The sequence below is a fragment of the Ciona intestinalis genome, chromosome 6 (assembly GCF_000224145.3).
Source record: "Ciona intestinalis chromosome 6, KH, whole genome shotgun sequence".
Taxonomy (NCBI): Eukaryota; Metazoa; Chordata; class Ascidiacea; order Phlebobranchia; family Cionidae; genus Ciona; species Ciona intestinalis.
The window spans coordinates 650579-672664 of record NC_020171.2 but is presented as its reverse complement, the minus strand read 5'-3'; the positions used below and the strand labels follow the sequence as shown (position 1 = coordinate 672664).

General features: G+C 34.0%; 3 protein-coding genes across 6 annotated transcripts; 2 read left to right on the top strand and 1 right to left on the bottom strand.

Moving 5' to 3' along the window:
* The first annotated feature begins 6 nt into the window (after positions 1-6).
* On the top strand, positions 7-8735 carry LOC100175345. Of its 2 annotated transcripts, XM_002126333.4 has the most exons (16): positions 7-882; positions 1176-1387; positions 1848-1988; positions 2380-2518; positions 2634-2793; positions 3116-3260; positions 3723-3878; positions 4080-4120; positions 4485-4616; positions 4822-5009; positions 5415-5669; positions 5952-6124; positions 6331-6460; positions 6705-6805; positions 7063-7244; positions 7543-8735. In XM_002126333.4, the coding sequence occupies exons 1-16, from the start codon at positions 760-762 to the stop codon at positions 7719-7721; spliced, it is 2457 nt and encodes an 818-aa protein (XP_002126369.1). In that variant the 5' UTR covers positions 7-759; the 3' UTR covers positions 7722-8735. The 2 variants fall into 2 exon arrangements, with proteins under 2 accessions (XP_002126369.1, XP_026690568.1); XM_026834767.1 differs by lacking the exon at positions 1848-1988.
* On the top strand, positions 8731-13844 carry LOC100177665 (vesicle transport protein SFT2B). Of its 3 annotated transcripts, XR_001974776.2 has the most exons (6): positions 10153-10262; positions 11602-11703; positions 11964-12125; positions 12327-12362; positions 12624-12927; positions 12977-13844. XR_001974776.2 is itself a non-coding variant. In XM_009860520.3 (5 exons), the coding sequence occupies exons 1-5, from the start codon at positions 8821-8823 to the stop codon at positions 12750-12752; spliced, it is 498 nt and encodes a 165-aa protein (XP_009858822.1). In that variant the 5' UTR covers positions 8731-8820; the 3' UTR covers positions 12753-13836. The 3 variants fall into 3 exon arrangements, 2 of the variants coding, with proteins under 2 accessions (XP_009858822.1, XP_002132003.1); XM_009860520.3 differs by lacking the exon at positions 10153-10262 and adding an exon at positions 8731-8889 and having other exon boundaries at positions 12624-13836; XM_002131967.4 differs by having other exon boundaries at positions 10111-10262; positions 12624-12989.
* On the bottom strand, positions 13325-19865 carry LOC100185531 (delta-type opioid receptor-like). Its single transcript, XM_018812284.2, has 8 exons — positions 19741-19865; positions 19343-19459; positions 18476-18662; positions 17855-18022; positions 17371-17561; positions 15658-15859; positions 14949-15035; positions 13325-14543 (listed from the first exon to the last, which is right to left on the bottom strand). Exons 1-8 carry the CDS (start codon positions 19820-19822, stop codon positions 14351-14353), a joined length of 1227 nt encoding a protein of 408 aa, XP_018667829.1. The 5' UTR covers positions 19823-19865; the 3' UTR covers positions 13325-14350.
* Positions 19866-22086: the final 2221 nt, after the last annotated feature.

Sequence of the window (22086 nt, the reverse complement as noted above, 5' to 3'; positions counted from 1 at the left end):
AAGTATAAGAGTAAACTAAACAAAGTATTCTTCGAACACTTGAGTTGACTTTTATTTAAAACATCAGCAAACAACATATGTTATGCGTTGCTTGTAACAAATGACCTCGTATAATCTACTAACCTAGCCCTCTTGTTCGCATAAAAAAAGCCCTCAAATATGCCATATTACTACTTTGACAGCTTAAAATGGGCGACTTAAATTCTTGACAACGATAATTTAGCAAAATATAATGCTAGGGCCAAAGATTACTTTTATTACATTTATTCATTTATTACTGTGCTATCTAACACATTACAATAATTTAAAACATTTATTGGATAAGCCAAATTCAAGAACCCCAGTCATGTGTAAGGCTAAACTTGTGTGACAATGTTATGTTTCAAAAGTGACTGAAACAACAGAATAAAACCGCAGGTTTGGCTCGAACTACTATCACAAAATACGCTTTGTCTAAAATCTAAACTCTAGTGATTAAATTAAGCCTTTGTAAATAACAGGTTTATATTATCTTAACACAATACGAATAACATTTTTTAAAACACATGTTGCAACTTTTAAACAAACAGTAATTACCCAATTAGGCTGATAACACATGTATGTTCAATATTGACTTATCATTAATTCACTTGTAAAATATTGGAACAACCTCAGCAAGGAATGGTCAGAGTATATAAAGATTCTTCAAGTTCAAATTATGTTCTTCTAATTTGGTAAAGCAAAGTTTTCTTATGGCATAACAAAGTTGCAGTCAACGTAATGAATGTGACAAATATTTTGATTGTTTTATTTCTTGTGTTCAGGAATTGCAATGGTGATCATATGCAAGGGGGGTCTGTGTCATGGAGAGTTATGCAAGAAAATGATGATGGTACTTTTAAGGTATAATTATGTTTTGCTTATCTTTTTAAATATACCCATACGACTGCTTCCCAATTTCTTTTAACTAAGTACTTATTTGTTGGAATGTGAGTAAAAACTATAAAGGTTTATATGGTAAAAATCGACCCACAAAATTACATATGTGGTAACTTGTAAACGGCCACAATGTGTATGAGACAGAATGAAACAGTGTTTGCCGTGCTTTTGAAGAATATAAAATTTACGTTAACAGATTTTGATTTATGCCAGGCAAAAGTTGAGCAAAACGTTTATTATTTACTGAAAATGTACAGATTCAGCATTTAGTACGATACCAATCTAGCCGTCCTTGCTCTAAACCCGACAACTTTCGATGTGAGTCCAGAACTGATGGATGTAGTGATTATGAAGATCTAGTGATCGTTGATTACACGTGTCCCAACACAATAAACCTAGGAATTACATCTACTACATCACAGTCTGTTGTTTATAGTGTTGAAAAAAAATATGAAGACATCACCAGAATGTAAGTTTTAAAAAAAAAACTTAATATTGGCATGTTGTCCAATGTCTTGGCACAGTGGTAGGGTTTGTATTGTTTCCAAAGGTTATGGGTTCGATGCTGCTAACTTTGTAAAGATTTGTGACTTTAAGCAAGACACTTAAAATTTGCTGGCCCCAATCCAGTGGTCCATATTATCAGCCATACAGAAATAAAACAAAAACAATTACACACAAAACTCCAATCTAGATAACACGTATAAATGAAGGAATGTGACCTACTTTATTCTTAAGCGGCCGGAAAACGACAGTCAATATAACACGGGTGTTCTGTTTCAGTCAATATAACATGGGTGTTCTTGGTAATAGGGTTATACCCACAGTCATTGCCCAACACACAATGTAAAATAATTTGCATTCATTCAAAAGTCATGGAGTTATGTTAAATACACCCATATATTATTTCCCTTTTTCAATTTTAACAGCCAGGAAGGATGTTGCTGGAAGTTTGAGCTATACAGAGGCATCAGCGATTACGCAATGTCTTATCATATGGATTTGAGTCCACGCAGTGACACAAGTTACCCTAATTCCTCTCCAGCTCTCATCTATCAACCATATGCTTTGTGAGTTTATATGCCTAATTTAGCATATTGTAGGGTGGGGAAGGATGGAACCCTTTTTCATCCTATTTTCTCGTTCCGTTTGGTAGTAAACAAAGAACAATCAAAGAATTATAAAACTGTATCCTCACGACTGCCATAGACCGTTGTTAATTGCTTAAAACATGGATCTTCAGTTAGGTTTTCGGACATGTATAAATAAACATATATATACAGTTCCGGAAGCCATTGAGTATCTTGTGCTGTTTTGTTTTTTTCGCAACGTATAACCTAATACATGTGTAATTAAATGCCTATTCTGGTAAATGACAGGTGAAGTGTTAGTAGAATTAAACTTGAAGAGTTATTTACTTAAACACACCCAGTATTTTGTAATCAACCTTTTTGATTGCAGTGTCAGAATTGGCTGTCCAGAGGCAATAAAAATCCACACATTAGATCAAGATGTTGGAGATGTTGTAACATGCAGATTTGGAAATGCAGAAATTGAAAATGGGGATATTCAGATTTACTCACATTTGTCAATGAATGAGGCAAGAATAATATTTAGATATAACTTTTACAGTTGTTTAGTTTTGTGGGACCCTTCAGTAACTTCAGCTTCACTGTGTCGGAATCCTAAATCTGCCATTTTATAAACATTTATAGGAAGAATGTGAGCTTGTGTACAATGGTGGGGGCTCAGCGGGAGAAGTAGCTGTTTCAATTATAACGGAAGATCGAAAAGGTACAGCTGGTATGTCGAAACTGAAAGCAGTTAAGAGTCAACAACCCATGAGTTATTCATCACACCAGTTTATTCTTAAAAGTAAGTGTAAGATTTGAATCCATAACCTAATTTTGTCATAATGCATTAGGTTACATTTAATTAGATATTTTATTCACAAACGGGATATCTCTGAAATACATAATACCAGCACCGCCTTATAAGTTATAACTACATGAGTTCAAAGCTCAGTGCTGCCACAAATGTGGCATGTGTGTCTTCGGAGAAGACACTTGCACGACACTGTGATAAAATAATTTCAAACAATCTATCATTTGCTATTCGCAAATCAACATAATTCAGGAAAACTACCACATATTTTTTAGTAAAACTACCGCATACATTGTTAGAGCTTTATGTTTAGTTTCAAATGGACCTCAACAGCAATCAACTTGTTATGATCGTCCTACCTTTATTGACCCAACTCCACCTGATCAACATTTACTGCGTGTTGCTGGCGGGACAACATACAACAAAACCATCAGCATTCAAGGTTTAAAAGGAGGCAGGCAAGTTTTAGATTTCTTAACAAATACATAGATTATATAGTGGGATATAAAAATATAGCTTATTGGCTAACATAATTGAACCTGTTACGTGCTGTATAGTAGAGAAATGTTTTGGTTGTTTATACCAACATTTTTATTTGGCGCCTAGAAATATAGAAGTGTAAAAAAATACATAAACACCAACCGGTATTAACTTTATTGGGAGTATTTTTCAGAGAAGTGTGATTTTTAGCACACATTATTTTTTTATAGAAATATAAAATACAACACACTGGTTGTGGTTGGTAACCTATAGGCTATGTTCATTAAAGAACTATATTGGTTAGGCTATACTATTTGTGGGCACATTTTCAAGCACCCAAGCATAAGTGCATTAGAGAAATTTTACAGGATTAGTGTTTGGTTAAAGCAGTGTATATTTTACAGAAATATGTGTTTGACAGCATGCATTATAAATTACAGCATTGAACACCTTAGTGTTGTTTCATCTTTCGATGTGACAAAATCAAACATTGTTCAGACAAACACTCATGTCTATGAGGTTGAACTTGAATGGGTGGTGGATTCAAATGACACCGGCACGAACTATATTTGTTACACAGCATGGGATTCGAACAGGTATGTATATGTTCAAAATAAGTGCCTAATACGAGTATTTATGTACTAAAAAGTTAAGGTGGGAAAAAGCTTACATGGTAGCAATAAATGTAAATGGAGATAAAATTTAATGGAAAACAAAAGGTTATGAGTGGCCTATGGCTATGCATGAGATTCGAGACAACAATTTTAGGAAATTTAATTCTTTGACATTTCTTGCAGTTTTGTCTCTAATCAACAATGTTTCTTCGTTGAAGTAAATGGTAAGTGCATACTTTACAGTGTTTACACAACAGTATAACATTAGAGGCGCCGAGCTTGTAACAGTATATTACTATTTTTTAAGCACTAGATTCGAAACCAGAGGATGTCAGGTTTTTTTCCAATGCAAGAGGTGCATTAAGCCACCATGTCCCATTACAGTAGCAATGTTTAAGCAACCTTATTCTAGAAACCAAGTTACAACTTGCTGTATTATGTGAAGACCCCATTGTAAAAAACATTTGCTTGGTAAATAAGACTGAAGGTAGGTCAGTCTGTGATTTATGCAATATCTGCATATTTCCAGTATTATTGGACATTGAACTTAGTACTTAACTACTTAAACATATAATGTGTGTAATGTAGGGGGATGTAGCAAGAATAATGGAGGTTGCACTGACAATTGCATCGTACTTGAAAATGCTGGTGAAGAAGAATACAAATGTGAATGTGGGAGAAGTTGTTGGGAGCTACATAAAGATCAGAGGACATGCATGCGTCAGTTTAAGTATTTTAAACTGTAGTTGTTCATGTTTTGATGTATGTTTGACTTTTTATAAAACAATTATTACAAAAAAAGCCCGATAAACAAAATTAAATTCAAAGAAGTACAGAAATTATAAAACACTTTTTAAGTTAGTTAGACTTTTCTTGACCATAAATAAATTCAAAACGTAGTTATTAATATTTTGTATATTTACAGCAAAGCTTGAACACAATTGTGATAATGATCAAATTGAAATAAGAGTTCCAAAATGTGCTGTTGATGGTCCTATTGGGGTTGGGAATTTTGACTCAGATGTTACACCACCACCTGAGTGTAGAAGTGTTGACTCATCCACTCATCATGTGTTTAGATTCAACAAGTACCAGTGTGATACAGTTAACTCGGTCAGTTTCTTTGGTTATGATAGCTAGTATCTAAAATACCCAAACAATTTGGCAGGAACCATAGCACAGTGGTTAGCCAGCTTGCTTCTATTTAGGCGGTTAGGGCTTCAAGGCCCGCTGCTGCTACCATTGTGAGCATATTTTTCTTTTTGCAAGACATCTAACGTAGTCCCTTATGGGTAGACTGAACTGTCAGTCATAAGTTCAAAACATACCCTAAAATAACCACCCACAAAGTCACATATAAAACAGAAGTAAAGCTAGATTTCATGAAAATACCCATCCATTTTAGAAGCAATTACAACTATTTTAACTTACCCCTATCATAGTGTCATAGGCATAGGGGCCCTATGCCTATGACACTATTTTGTCAACCAATTTGTAAACAAAAAACTTTTACTACAGGAAAACATTGTCCAGAGTTTGTATCAAAATGTTGTTACCATGTGGATTGAAGATCCAAAAGAAGACTCAAGTGGTACTGGAGGTGGCATAACAAGAGGTTCATGGTATGAGATAGACAGCACATGTACAAAGGAGAAAGCTTTTGATACAGAGGGTGAATATAACCCAGAAGATACAACTACAACTATAGTGGTGGAAGAGGGCTTTGGTCAAATTGATATTTCATTTGATTATTATACGGATGAAACATTCCAGGTAATTGAAAAAATAGGTAGATTAGGTAAATTAAAAATTATATTAGTGTAATGCACTTTTCATAAGCGTTATGTTACAGAAATATACTTTATAGCTCCTGCACATAGAGAAGCCCCCACAACCTAATGTGTTAAATTTAAAAGAACAATAATTATGCTTCAAGAGGTTTTTCTATTATATGCTATAAGTAGTCCTACAGCATGGCATGTCAGGAGATCTGGGTTTTAGGCTGAAGTTCGGCCATTACCCTGAAAGAAGTTACTAATAGAAATGCATTTCTAGGAAGCCTATTCACCTTATGACTACCCAGTTGACTTTGATGTTGGCAGCAATATGTACTTTGCAATTGAAGCTGAATGTGACAAATCAGAAGTTGAATTATTTACTGAGCAGTGTGTAGCACAGCCCGAGCCAAGACCCCCTGGCGTGGAAGACTACATTATGTTGGATGAGGGGTAAATGCACTTGCAATGCTTTAAGTTTTGAATTTAATGTAACTTGCTTTATCCTCACATAGCTGGTAAACAACTGCATTATAACACGGGTGTTCATACACCTTGTGCTAACTTCGAGTTACTGTGTGTGTTTTTAAAATGCACAATGTCATGTCAGATATTTTAACATTATACAACTCAGCAGTTCATTTTTTAAAACTTTTTAGATGTATAATTGATAAAACAATGAAATGTTATCCTTCAACCAACCCAATGATTAATCAGTTTAGTATCGAAGCTTTTCGTTTTTCATATGAAACTGCAGGAGTAACTGAGAACACCAATGTTTTAATTAAGGTAACTGTATTTCATAACTTGTAGTAAAAGAATTTAGCAGATTTAGAGTGGTGGAGTGATGCAATATATTATTTTAACTAATTTGTATTTATTTGTTTTGTTTTTATTGAAAATATATATTTACCTTAATATGATACGTTCTTTTATTATCCGGATTAGATTTCACAGTTGAATGAGTGATGTTTTGTTAAATAGGCTATGCGTTTTAACCAAAAATGATAATACAATATTACATATATTTTAGTGTTCAGTTCTGGTTTGTGTGCAAAATGATACAACTTCTAGATGTTACAAGGGCTGCATAGAAGGTTATAACAGTGCTTCATCCAATAATCTCATTAACAGGTATATAATTTGTTTTTTTGCACATCTGGTATAATCTACTTTAGCAATGATTGAAATGAACAAATCAATGATTGGAACAGCCTAAAAATCTGTCTTTGTTATGGTATGTCTAGCTACAGTCTAAAAATTTTTTTAGAAACAGTGTGAAAACACAATGAATTCTAACTAATAATAAAAGTAACCCCTATTTATCAGAATTATGTTTGATGTTTAAGGATTATTTAATACATAAAAGATAAAAGCTGTTCTTTTTTTAGAAAAAGCCGTCAAAACCTATGTCCTTCAATATACAAACAGCCACAGGCAGTGACATACTCAAATAACTCTGAAGAGTTACCACATATAAACAAAGTGGATCCTAAATATGTTCAAACTGATCTGATACCATTGGTTGACCCAAATGTAATCACCATCAAGTCAAAACCCGAAACAACAACTGGTGAATAAATAAAATTGTACATAGCTAGTAAAACTCAAAAAGCATGATTTTTGTGTTGGAGATTTACATTACGAATACACACAAGAGTTGAGTAAGTAATTTTATCAGTTTAAGGCGCAATTAAAATGTAAGTGAACATTCATGTAAAATGTAATAACATTCATTTATGCTAGCGCCACTAACGTTCTGCGCTGAAAAATACATATTAACATATCATTATAATGAATCAAATTAGAATATTTGCCCTAATTCATTAAGCTGTTCTCTCTTTCTTACTAAACCTTCTTAACTGTTTCAGATGGCAGTACTACATTACTTCCATCTAATACACCAACTAATATTGCTATCACAACTACTACAAGAACTAGTGAGCATACCACAACTACTACAGATGGTGCCCATGCGCTTATAAGCAACATGCTTTATACAATAGGCATTATTTGCACTGGATGGTGGATACAATTTTCATTATTTTAAAACAAATGAAACAGAAACCTAAAGCCACGCAATAAAGCCTATATAAATGTAAATCTTATAACACCACATCGAATTACTACAGCAATTGATATAGTTAATATATACACTGATATTTACTACCAACGCACGCTACTGTATGCTGAAGTGTTTAAATGATTTACCTTGATTGATTGCATGATGTATGTTTCGTTGATTCTCTTCTGTAGCATGATATAGGTTCCGTTGATTCTACCCATTTTGGCCTACACTTCAATAAAACCAATATAACTTGAACTGTGGTAATTACTTTACAAAACAGCACTACAAACAACTCAAAGCGCACCTATATAGGCTAGTCCAAAACTGAATCAAGTTATTTTGCCTCTGTTTCAAAGATAATTTTAGACACGAAATTAGGAGTTTTCGAAATTAAAATGCACAGCTGGAATCAGGTAATTATGAATAACATTCTAGCTTAACTCTAAGATGCTTACCAGCTATGGTAATACGGCAGATGGACATTCGTATAGTCGATATAAGCATTAACATTTTAACTGCAGTGCTTCGACAGACCACGTTTTAAGTCAAAATGTCGTCGACCAATCAGAAGGCAGAACTGAAATGACTCAAGGCTTTCTCGTCGTTTCTATGAAATTTTACACTACACAATTTAAACACAAAGTAAAATGTTATTATTTATATGTGATATTTAAACAAATACGGATTTTTTTATAATTTTTATATTATAAAATTCTGTTTATGGATATATCGTATAGGCTTTCTCGCCAAAAACATGCGATGTTTCGACAAAATCACGTGATGATAGGGCACAGTAAAAATTTTCGTAGGCCGTAAACACGAAAAAGAATGGACAGATTTCGGTTATTATATTTTATTTTTTTTCTTACATTTTTGGTTCTTCTACTAAAACTGGTTTGGAAGAATGTAAATTCGCATGTTGTGTACTTTTTAAGTTTACGTGCTCGCACGACAATCGCTTTAAGTAGTTTCCGTAAATTGTAAAATTTCCGACAGTTAAATAGTTGCCTACAAACAGTTTTTAACGTGTAAAAAGGCAGTGTACTTCGCAAGAGGTCTTTGGACAGCTTAAACAAAAGCCATGGACAAGTTACGAAATGTGTTAAATGGAAAAGAAAACGACGGCGGCGAAGCTGGTCTTGTGACAGCGGTAAGTTACAAAACACGTGTTCGTGACGATATGATAAGACCTGCACATGATTGAAGTGTATCACATGACGAATGCACGAATTTTCTGTCTGTTTATACTGTAAAATTGATGTTTAGACGTTCTGTGAGATTGTTAAATAGTTTTTCTTTCAATGCCAGCAACTGAAAGAGTAAAATCTTACACACTGCATGTTTGGTTTGTTATTAACACTTCTCTTCTTGTTGCATCATTTTGTTCTGTGTTGTACTCGTGTTAGCAGGTATACACAGAATGACGTTTTATTGTTCTTTTCTGCTATGTGTGTTAGCAGGTATACACAGAATGACGTTTATTGTTCTTTTCTGCTATGCCACGATTGTGTAGAATCTCTTATCTATATAGTGTATATATAAGTGTCAAACCTGGGGAGGCAGGATAGACAAGTTTCCTTTCAAAATTTTTGTACTGCATTAATCAGTAAACCGTTGAAGGTTACAACCAAATTAGTTTCATGGAAATGTGCCTCTTTACTATTTCTGCCTCCCTTGCATTTTAAAAAGTTTGGTGCATATGAATATGTGCACTTATTTCTAAGATTTGTAGTAAAAATCTCTCCGATCGTGCATTTTATCTTTTTAATGGACTAGAGAAGTTTTATTCTGGACTAGAGAAGTTTTATTTAAATAGAGCTTACAGTTATTTAAAGGAAGTCATCTTAATCATAGAAACAACAGCACAATATATATAGTAGAATACTGCATAGTATTGCATAGGCAAACTCATAACATGATTTGTTGTTATATATGGCAGCTTCAGAATAAGAGCATATAGGCCTATCTGTTATTGTTGTTAAACCCTTTAAAAAGTGCTTTTATTAAGTGAGTTAAAATTTACTACAGTTTAATTTGTTTTATGATTTAAATTTATTTATTTTGCTTTTATATCTTATAACTTATATTTATTATAAATATATATACATTATTATCATTGCCTGTTAATCAAATCATTTCCATATCCCACTTCATTCTCAGATTAAATATTTGCAAGTAAGGTCAATTTCGATTGCATGTGACAGCAGAGATTAAGTTAGGTATTAATAATGCCAAAGCAGCCAGTTTGCAACATAATACTGCAGAAAAATAGGCTACAGTATAGTCAGGTCTTAGTGTGTTTTGTAGTTTGAAGTATTTATTCTAGGCTCTATTTCTAGGTTGTGTAAACAGCCAAATTAAACAAAATCTTGCCTTTCCTTTTGCTACACAGACATAGTGCTTGTTATTAATACTCGAAAACTTGTAATATATACCAGCTATACAATTGTTATGGACTCACTGAGGCGAGTTTTAAACGGAAGAGAAGAAGAAGGGGATGAAGAATCTCAGCTGTTTGGGAATGTAAGTCATTGGAGCGATGAACAAAGTTTGAAAATGTTTTATTTCCCTTTCTTTTGGTTTTTCTATTCTATATGGACGAGGTCCTGGTTAAGGACCTTTGATTTACGCCAAATTCGGCAAAATTTATTTTACTTTACATCAAGCATCAGCATGTAACTTTTAGTCAATGAAATTCACTACAGCATGTTGTAAATTGCCATGTTAGGTTAAGCTTTCACTGTTATTATCATGCTACAGTGATGCAAGATGAATTTTATGGGCCAGACCTCTAATGTAATCAAAACCAAAATGGTGTAATTCTATTTTCTCAAGGGCTTTTGTTAACAGTTTACATATAGTTGCAGTTTAGTTATAGGCGCAAAAGGGAGAATTTTAGTTCTAATGGCCACAATTGCATGCTCGTAGGTATTTCACAGTTATCTAGACAATTTATTTTGCTGCTCCGCTGTTCAGGAAACACTTAATAACTTGATTTTCAATGCATTTCATATTTCGTTTAACAACATTCGTGTTTATAAGCTTTACAAGCGATATGGCCACATATTGTTTATTGCTTAAATTTCATGTTAGCCTACTTTCCTTCGATGCAATATTTGTAATAATTAACAATATCTATACTTCGTGAATAAAAAACATATCCTATCATTAAATTGTGCTAAATAGCATTAGCCTATGTAAAGTAAATGCAGATCCATGCAGTTTGTAGTTTTACTAGTTTTGTGGAATACAATGAAGTTTTCTTATATAAGTTTAATGTTCTTCTAGTAGTTCTCTACGAATTGATTAGTACTGTTATATGTCTTGTATTTATTTTTGTTTTGCATGTCTGTTGCATGAAGACTTTAACTCATGAAGCGCAAACAAGAGTTGGTTTTTCTTTCTTTTTAAAAAAAGATGTCCGCTGTTTTGGACATAAAAATTTGTATTTTATTCTATTAGACTTTAACGCACTTTATAAGTTAATTCTTCATATATAAAATTCTTTGATGACTGTTCTTTCTGTTCTTTTTTAGATAATGAATTGTATTGCCATAAAACCATAATTTTATTTTCATAAACCTCATGTCATGATCATTTCTCATATGCAGAAGTTAAACTTTACTAACTTATCTACAGTTGCTGGCAGTATACCACTTTTTAATAGAAATACCTTGATATAGTGGCAATAAACATAAACTTTTTAGTCAGTTTTATTACAAACATACATTACAACCCATATTATGGCACATTTTACTTCATTGAGCTACAAAAAAAATTAAAATTTTATTTAAAAAAAAAATCAAATCTTCATATTATAGATAATATTATAACTTTTAATAAAAATTAATTTCTTTTATAGGTCACAGGTGGGGGAGACAGTTGTTGTCCTTCTTTGAGTTGGGAGACAAGAATCAAAGGTTTTATTGCTTGCTGTGGTCTTGGGATTCTTCTCTCTATCATTGTATGTTTGTGTTATGTTGAAAGCTATAACTGTGCTCAGTATTTTGTAAATATGCAGGCTATTTAAGCCTTGAATATGTTTTTTGATTAGTTAACAAATCTGGGGTGACTTATTTTTGCGTAGTAAATTAGCAGCCTAATCTTCGTTACCATAATAGAAAAAAAAACAGTTTTACTAGGTCATTTTTAACCTATTTTTTAATAACAACATATGTATGCAATATTTCTTTACATATTTTCACATTTTTGTATTTCTAACAGGGTAGCATCACTCTTTTTTTCGGAAATCTTGTTTCATTTGCTCTTCTGTATTCGTTTGGAACTCTTACAGCTCTTTCTAGCACTCTGTTTCTTAGAGGTCCTGTGAGCCAAATGAAAAGCATGTTCAAGGAGACGCGTATATTTGCCACTATCATAATGCTTGTAAGACAAACTTTATTCTTAGAATTTAAATATCTTGAAACTGATTAATATATTTTTGGATTAAGAAGTTTTTTTTAGGGATAAACTAAAATTTTAGTCTTGAAGTTTAATATATGTTTTTAGAATGTAGTGCTTCTCAAACTACTCAAATATATTTGTATACTCTACCAAATAAGATTAATCTAATGTTTCTTTTTTTAGTTAATGGTTGTTCTCACACTGTGTTCTGCTTTTTGGGTAAGTAGATTAGTGTTCAATAAGTTATACTGTTTGAATTTAATATAAAATATGCCTTCTATTCTATGTGGGCAAGGTCCCGCAGCATGGCACGCCATAGGTCCTAGGATTAACTTCAGGATTGGCCTCAAAATGTGCCTTTTAAACGAGGATATTCATACCTAAACTACTTTATTAAACCATTGAACAAAATTCAAATGCATTGATAGTACTACAGTATTGTTCACCTTTTAAAACTAACATTTCCATATATATTTTCAGTGGAAAAACGCCGGTCTTTGTCTTCTATTCTGTATTCTCCAGTTTGTAGCTTTTGCTTGGTATTCAATATCTTACATTCCATTTGCAAGAGATGCAGTGAAGAAATGTTTCAGTGCTTGTTTGTCTTGAATTGCCACCCACACAATTTACGATTGCAATTCAAAGCCCTTTTTCTTTTTTTTATCCTAGTACTTGTTGTATAGCCTTGTGAAGATGGTCTATATAACACTCTCTTTAAATTCTATCAACTTTTATAGCCTAACCTATGTAAAGGTCTTTAAATAAGATGGACCATTCTACTACATGTAAAAATAAGGCTGGATTTCTAAAACCAGAACTTCGGAAACTTTAAGTTGATTACGGATACTATAGCAATTAAATTTATTGCAATCTGGATTAAAATGTCTTTAACTACAAAATTCCCGTTTCAGAAAACTTAAAATATTTGTCAAACTCCGATGGCTGAAATCCAGTCCTATATGTAGTATATGTTGTACTGCTTGGCCATATAACAATTTTCAGCACCTACGGTCTTCGCAAAAAGTGAATCTAGTAACCAAGATGCCTTCTTCTTGGACCGAGCAGTAATAAAGTTTCTTGCTTGCCTGTTTAAACACCCCTTTGGTTGTGGTCTTATCTTGTTTCTTTCTTCACCTGTTCGTGCCTTCCATATTATATTGTAGTTTCGTTATTCTTTAGACTGGTGGTTCTCAACCTTTATTAACTCTTCTATCATTCTTCATTCACAAATTTCTAGAATCACTTATAAAACTAAATTGTACAGGACAAAAATATGAATCCTGATTTTTTCAGTAATTGTTTAAATATTGTAGGCAATAATTTGTTTTCATGCCATTTGGAAGACCTTTATGTACCAAAAATGGTATGTGTAATATATAGGTTGAGAACCACTGCTTTAGATTTTGTTAAACAGGTGTATTGCCTGCATAGTTTGGTATTTATTGTTTTGTAGAATTGTTTTAACCGGAACTTAAATTCGTAAATGTGCTTTAGCTGTTGACAGCATCTTAAATATAATTTCTGTTTATATTCTAAATCAAAAACATTTATTCAGTTGATTGGAAATAATTTTACAACTTTTTATGTAAAGCTGTTTCTATACACCAGTGATTCTAATCTTAATAAATAACTATTAGGTTGTCCGGGGTTAAAATCACTGGTATTACTGACGTTACACTATTAAACTGTTAACAATATGTATATCTGTGTTTTCGCTATTTGTTGTCGGCTTATTCTATTTATTAGAACCACATATAAAGCAAAAGTCGCTATGAAATTTTCATTGAAGACACTTATTGTGCAACAGAGAGAACCATAAAATGAATTATGTGGTCAAGTGAAAAACGATAAAAGAAATAATAAAAAGCGCCCTTAATTAATCCCAAGATTGGAACCGTTTTTAGTTTATTCATGGGTTACTTTCGATGCCGCATGTGGCACTACAATTGCAAGTTGGCAACAACTTGGAACAAATATAACGGCAAAAAATGCGAGACAACGCCGAGGGTGGGAACCCGGAACAAATATTCCGCCAATAACTATGCGATAATGGCAGTTGAAATAAATACAAAGTAATAAGGCCTTTACAAAAAAGATGTTAAAAGGTTGTTACGACTATCCCTTTTTCAATTGACATAAGTTTGTTACTTTTCTGACCAAAACAGCCTTTTATATCAGTAGGCCGATTGGCAGTTGCGCTATGGCGATTACAAGGCGCTCGTTCGGTGCAGTAGAGGTTGCATGTTCGTGCCTTTTACTCTGGTAAGGGGGTCCATGTTCTTTCCCATTGGAGGAGATTGTCCACCGTCCTGCAAGAGCGTTACGTTTGTTCTACCATTTTGAGGCGTTTGGTTGCCCTCGTTTTCAACTTGGTTTTGGTCGTGCTGTTCTACAGGAAGCCTGCGGTAGAAGCGGTGGTTTTATATTCATGTCAAGTCATGTATTAAACATAACAAGGGGCTAGGTTGGACCTTTGTTTTCTTGTTGTCAATACATACATGGATTATTCATATTTCCGGTACATACCGAAGTCGTAAGGGTATGGCGTAGGCTATTGATCGCCCAATGCACACTATAGAGTTTCATACACCTCATGCTCTCTGTCGAGTTATAACATAGGTGTCTTCGTATATACACCAGACATATGGTGTATTCATACACCTCATGCTCTCTGTCGAGTTATAACATGGGTATTTTTCTATACATCAACCACTCATGGTGTATTTATGTATTGATACACCATGAATGATTGACAGTCATATATATATTATAGCGCATTTCTTTCTACTGACGTCAACAGCACACCTCATATTGTAATTCCTTTTATTCCGAGTCCCAACGCTCAGTTTCGTCATTCGACCACTGCAGCACTTGATCATTTTAAGCTGGTCCCTTAAATGAAATTTAATATTAAGATCACAAAACAAACAACTCCCGGGGGGATCAATTTCACACCTTTAATGTTATGATCCAAAGCTTGCGCAACACTTTTAATATTACGACGCTCTATTTTAATAAATTGCTTTTTAAGTACCGCTCAGGGACTCGAACCTGGAACGCTAGGATATTAAATACCTTCAAACAATGTGGTTAAGCGTATTTGCTCAAGACTCTTCACCTGATATTGTTTTCAGCCATGCGGCACCAATTGATCAAAATCAAAGTCAAGGGTAATTTATGATAGATCATGTGAAATGGGGTATGTGAATTTTACCGTTTATTTGAATTTTACTTCATAACCTACGCAATACTTGTAACAGCATAAGGTATAGGGTTATTGAGTAACATGAGGTACGGAAAGACCTGTTCTAACGACCTTGTTAATAAAATATATTATGTTTGTTGCAAAGTGTGGTGAATAAAAGGTCATTACGTTTTATACACTTCGTTCGCGCTTACGGGTGACCACGTGTAAATTTGTGAGTCATAGTTTTTTCGGATGGAAATGTTTCTACATAAATTAAAAAATTCATTTCTTAGAATGCTAAGCAATCAAATTTCCCATATCTCTTACCTGAACCTTTTGTTCAGCCAGGCGTATAAGATTGGGTTTATGCAGCTATTAAACGCGACTAAACAATTCGAAATCAAGTTGAGTTCATAAGTGTGAAGGTCTTTCCGTTTTTCTTCATTTTCCCCCAATGTTAGCGCGTGTATTATAGAGGTCACGTGGTTTGGAAGCCAGCAGATCACGAACGCAGCGATCACAGCAAATACTGGAAAAAATAGTGTTTTGTTCAGCTGTTCTTGTTCTTTTTAATTTCATTTTCAAACATTCCACTTTTTAATTCTGACATCCTATGTGATATTTTTTTATAATTTTGTATATTTCGCCAAATAAATACGTTTGGTAGCTTACACCTTTATTAAATTCACGCAAAGAATTGACGTCGCCACTGTTTGTTGCCCTATATATCTTTAATTAATCTTCTCAAGCCCTGACCCCGGTTGCAGTAAATATGACAAAATAGAGTGCATGAAAATGTGGTATATATGTAAGACAGCAGAAGTGTGAAACATTTCGTTAAACTGCAAAGTTAATGTTTTAAATCTGTGGAGAAAGCTGGTTAAATTAAATCTCAAACACCCACGCTAATCAATACTTGACTTTGAAAAACCTATGATTTTAAATCTTGTAATCAATTAAAACAACATTTTTTGTTTTTCTACGATGGTCTCTTTAGAAAACGAACTAGTTACAATAAAATATATATAAGCTGTAATAACGTGGCATGTGCTTTGGCATTTTCTTATGATACAAACATAAACAACTGTTGCAATCTCCTACCACAGCAGTCTTTTATTCTAACAGCTCATGAATTAATCATGGCATTTAGGTTATAAGGGTTACAAAATTAGAGATTTTTAATGGGGTTAACGTGGGCCAAGTACAGTATTTTGTCGTAAAGTAGGATTTAATAATATGTTTTTTATTCTCTTTTGTCATTCCTTTGTTGTGGTAAACAAAGATTATTTACAGAATTGTATAACCATATCATCACCACTGTAAATGTCTGAATTCTAAAAGAACGTTGCCAAAAAAAATGTTAGGAAATATGTTATGTGCTAACGTTATCCATCTTCCCCACAGTGTATTATAACTTATTTATAAGCTGTACCGGCATTTTAAAATCGTCTCCTGTATTATTTTAATGCATCCCAAATGGTTTAATGCATGTGCAAGCCCGCAAATAACACTTTGCTTGTTATAAACCGACCATAATTCTACGTGGTTATATTTATATAATTTGCGTATCGCCAACATGGGGTATATAACACTGTTTTCACATTAGATCTAAAGTCATTGTCCTTTATACTACGCTTTTATGCTATAAGCGCCTTATCCTTTAAAATCGCTGTAATATAACGGAAAGGGTCCGATATATGCAAAACACCCTGCGTTCGGGGCTGTTTTTCCAGTGTCCATATACGTCAAGGTGCATTAAAATGTCGATTAGGTCTGACTCTTATTAGATTTAAATATAGTTATAGGCAATGGAAGCCAGAACAAATTTACCACAGGGTCTAATTTATAACTGCCCCTCGCGAAATAAAGATATATGCTACCTTCGTGGTAATGCCCCATATATAGGTTTAATGTGACCATCGTATTCGAAGACAAAACGATAATAATACCTTTTAACGTTGGCTTTTTTCCACAATTAACCTACTATACGATTTTTCACGTTAGTGACCATATGTGATATTTTCATATGATATACCTTACCCGTGATTGTAACTCTCATCTGCATTGACGATTTAACAGTGACTTGTTGGCGTGTGTGTCGTAACCGCATCACGACCAGAACGTAAGAAATGATTATCACAATCAATGGCAGTGTAAATCCCATTAGAACACGACTTCCGAAATAAATTCGTTCCCAGACGTAACGATCACCAGTGTCAGGCATGCGCCATCTGTTAAATTCATTTATATTGTAGGTTGGGTTCAGCAGAAAATAGTGGTTTCCAAAACCTTCACTAGTGTGCCATTTTTCTTTTTCTCGTAAAAACAATTAAAAACGCAATTTTTACTTAACATTTACTGTTAAATTGATTGATTTTGGTAAACCTAAACAAGTTGCCTGGAAGGTCTACATGTACCACAAGTGGACGCATGCCATAGGTTAAGAGCCACATACATAATGTAACACAGTGGTACGCATGCATTAGGTTAAAAACCACATATAACGTAACAATTAGGCACTTACAAACATCTCGTAACGTTACCAGCAGGCGAAGGTACTATCTCAGTCTTGCGGAACCAGGCTAGTGACGAAATAATGGCTGCAACAAGCCATATTATGACGCAAGAGACCTTTGCTTTTATTATGTCCCCATAACTGCTGGATTGTCGCTTACGCCTCACAGTTTTGCACCTGTAATATTAATTTAAAATGACGTTAATTTTTGATGGATTTTCCTCTATTTGACGAGTTATGCAGGGTGAAAGTATACAACAGCGCTGAAATGATACATAGACTTGTCAAGAAAAACCTGCCATTTATTAAAAAAAGCTGAAGCAGATTACTTTTGTGGTCCCCTTAAGCTTTAACATCTGTTGAGGTCCATGCGGTAGCACTTCGGCTGTTAGAGTAATGAGCCAACTCTAACCAAAATCCCTGGCGTGCCGCGCGGTTGGACCTTATACCCATAAGATTAGAACCATATTTTAAACAGACGTTTCTTGTTTATCCCGAAAACAAAAATTAATATGCATAAAATTCCCAAATGCGATATAGTAGGTAAACTAACAGTCATTAAAATTTATGAGTATAATATAGAGGTCGTAGTGATTAAATAGCAACAGTATAAGCATATTAAATTCATACCTGTTAACTGCCATGGCTGCCAGAAATAGGACAGAAGCGTGCAAATTGATAAGAGTTACAGCGCTCAGCGCTTTGCACATGAAAACACCAAGAAACCAAACCATTTCATATATTTGTTCCACGGCCCAGAAAATAAGACTGCTTGAAAATAGTAGATCGGCAAAGGACAGGTTAAGAATAAAAATATCTGACAAAATAATGAGATAAATTAATATTTCAGTTGTTATATGTATGATTAGCGCTACTGTTTAGCTAGCGACTGTAAATATATGAGGTTAGCAGTCGTTTAAATTATTTATTAGACGAGAGCTGCTTAAACTATTTAAGGTCCTGACTAAAAATGTGATTTTCAGGATCTGTTCGCGACTCACCAATAAAAACTAATTACCTTTTTCATAAACTAGTTTTATTAAAAAAAAGTTTTGAGGCATATCTATAGTATCTTTAGGCATATAGATTTAGAAATCATTAAAAGCCCCGAATAATTAATCGGCCAACTATTGCATATATCCCAAATCCGTGCCTCGGCGTACGACCGCAGCAGCCGAGCGCTGAAAACCTAAACATTACATTTGAGTGAAATATGCTTATACGCTGTATCTTCTGTAGCCTACGTGTTTGTGATATTACTATAACTTAATAAAATCACGTTAACATGTGGATAGTAGGGTGGGGGTAAGAGACAGCTTTAGCACATAATATCCAAACATCCTAATCCTGTTTTGAACAATTAACAACGGTGAATGGTAGTCGTGAGGATACGGTTTTATAATTCTTTGAATGATCTTTGTTTACTACCAAATGGGACGAGGAAATAGAATATAACGTGTCCCACCTTTACCCACCCTACTATATATCTTATAACACCTGTGGGCGTCTTAAACTTTGGCACTATCATCATAACTACGATGACACAAGCATTTCCAATCGTACCAAACACGAACACGAACATGTAGACCACTATGATCATGATTCGAGCGTATTCTGCAAAAAAAACAGGCATAGTATTTTAACTGAGCATTTCTGAATATAATAGTATAGGGTAAGGTGAATACTGTTAGCACCTCATAACATATTTCCTAATCGTGTTTTTACAACGCTTTTTGAAGTCGTGAGAATACGGTTATATAATTATGTAAATGTTCCTTTATTTACTACCAGATGGAACGGTAAAACAGAATCAAAACATTGTTATCCCAACCTATCTATACGTTAGAGTTTTTGGGTAGGGTTTGCAACGTGTATTACAGACTATATATACTTGCCTGGTATAAGAGTGCTGTAGCCTTCAGTCGTAGTCGATATCTGTGGCGTAGATGTTGTGTTGACGATGCCATTAGAATTCATCTTTTCTAAATAATCTTTATAAAATACAAGGTTTCTGTGCAAATAAAATGTAAATGCATAACAATTTGATGCATTTTCGAAATGAAAATCTCGCACAGTATTGTGTTATATACCGATACGAAAGCTATAATATTCGATTTTTATCTATTTTTTATTTATATGCACTTTAGCGTTAAACCAGATATGACTTTAAAAGGACTTTAAAAGAATTGATCGATTTCGCTGATTGGCACTATATATGCGTTACTCAGCTATTTATCCTATATAAAGCGTGGCTATGCTTTAGCTTAGTAAGCCCTGGCACATACCATGCATTCTATATTTTCTAATCGTTTTTTACAACGCCTTTTTAGAATCGTAAGAAAACGGATAATTTTTGTTTCTTACAAAAGAGTTAAAGAGAATAAAAACATGGACCATCTTATACCTCAACCTGTACTTAGCTTTCCTACTATATCAAGTTAATCATCTTGTATACGACTTAATTCTGGCGATGCCAAATCAAGTTTTTTCCACCGGCGTAAAGAAATCTCTGATTCTCATCACCCCCTATTTTAATTGTAACTTGGCGCTAGCGCCTACACACACGTAAGCTGTTAACGCTATTTTCTAAATTAAAGCTAAACCCGCATTTCTGTTTCGACTGATAACCTATTTTTACTTAGTTTAACCACCTAGAATTGGGTAAATTAGAATAGAAAATCACCTTTTAAAATGTATGTATATAAATTCAACGTGTTAAGTGTGGAAAAACGCTAAAATGACTGCTGTGAATAAAACTTGCGAATTTCGCTCATACGCAATTACCGTTGGGAAGTTTTAGAACTGGCTGCTGCATTACTAAATTAAAAAGTGAAAATAAAAATGTCTTTGCCCACAATTCGCCAAAAAACTACAATACGCGTGCTGACATAGTGCTTACTAATGGGTTAAAATACAAATGGGAAAGGATCAATAAAATTATGACAGCGAGTAAAAGTAAGTCTATAATTATTTTCCTTGAATAATTCAGCGCCTGCACTAATAAATAGGACTTTGCATAGTTCTTCATGGGCGCCTGTGGAAAAGTGTCCTGCCCCCATTAAGCCTTTCTCTAAAAACTTTCTAGAAAATTACGAATATGCATAGTTACTGAAAAGCGGACACGGGATTACATACACGGTGACTCAAAAGCGAGCACAAAATTACATACTTGCATTAACTCATAAACGAAAACAAAATAACATGTACGCAACTCCTAAGCGGGCTTAAAATTGCACATCCGTGGCAACACCTGAGCATGTATACGAAACAAAACACCCACGTTTTAACTTCCTAATTGCCCCTCCACCCCAGAATAAATAAGTGGTATTCAATCACGGTAACGGCGGCAGTGCGAAAGAAACAAGGTTAACGAGCTTCCTTACGATAAACTAAAATATTAATAATCCATTGAGATATTAAATACAAATCCTGACAGCTGGAGAAATATTGCCCTTTTTCCACTTTTATGGTTTGTGACTGAATCATTCATCACTCTCGTATCTCAAATAATCAATCAGCTACTGACGTTTAGGAGCGGAACGGGTTAAACAGGGCTATGGGATTTCTTAAGGCAGGGTAGGGTCTGCTTGGTTCACGGCTAATGAATGTAATTATATATTCCAGTTTAGAATTCACTTTTGCTGTTTACGTCAATACCGTTTGCACGGAATTTTGTACTGAACCATTTTGCTTTAAAATATCAGCCTATCAATACAATGTTAGTACTATGGGAAAAGGTAAATACCGTTATCACATAGGATTCCGTATTTCCTAATCGTGTTTTTAACAATTAACAACCCTCTTTTACCGTAATGTGGATACGGTTATACAATTTTGTAAATACAGCTTTACTACCAAACAGAACGATAAAATCTAGGATAATAAAAAATACCGTATTGCCCCAACCTATTATGGTTTTTATTCACCTCTTTGATCAACATCAAAGAGAAAGTCGTTAATACATGGTATAAATAGTGCATGGAAAGCGCATCGATTAAAAATCTTGACTGTTTAACGACTATATCCGACGTATACCGCAAAAAATCCCGCACAAAAAACGCTCAAGTCTCGACTGTTAGATTTCTGCTGTTACTATTAGGCTTTCCTCTTATAACGAGCGTCAGAAAAAAGTGCACAGTCTGGTAGTGGTGTATAAGCAAGCCAATTGATCGTTAGCCCTTCCCTTTCATTTGTATAGACGAGCGCTATTTTAACCGTATACATCTATATATATATAAATA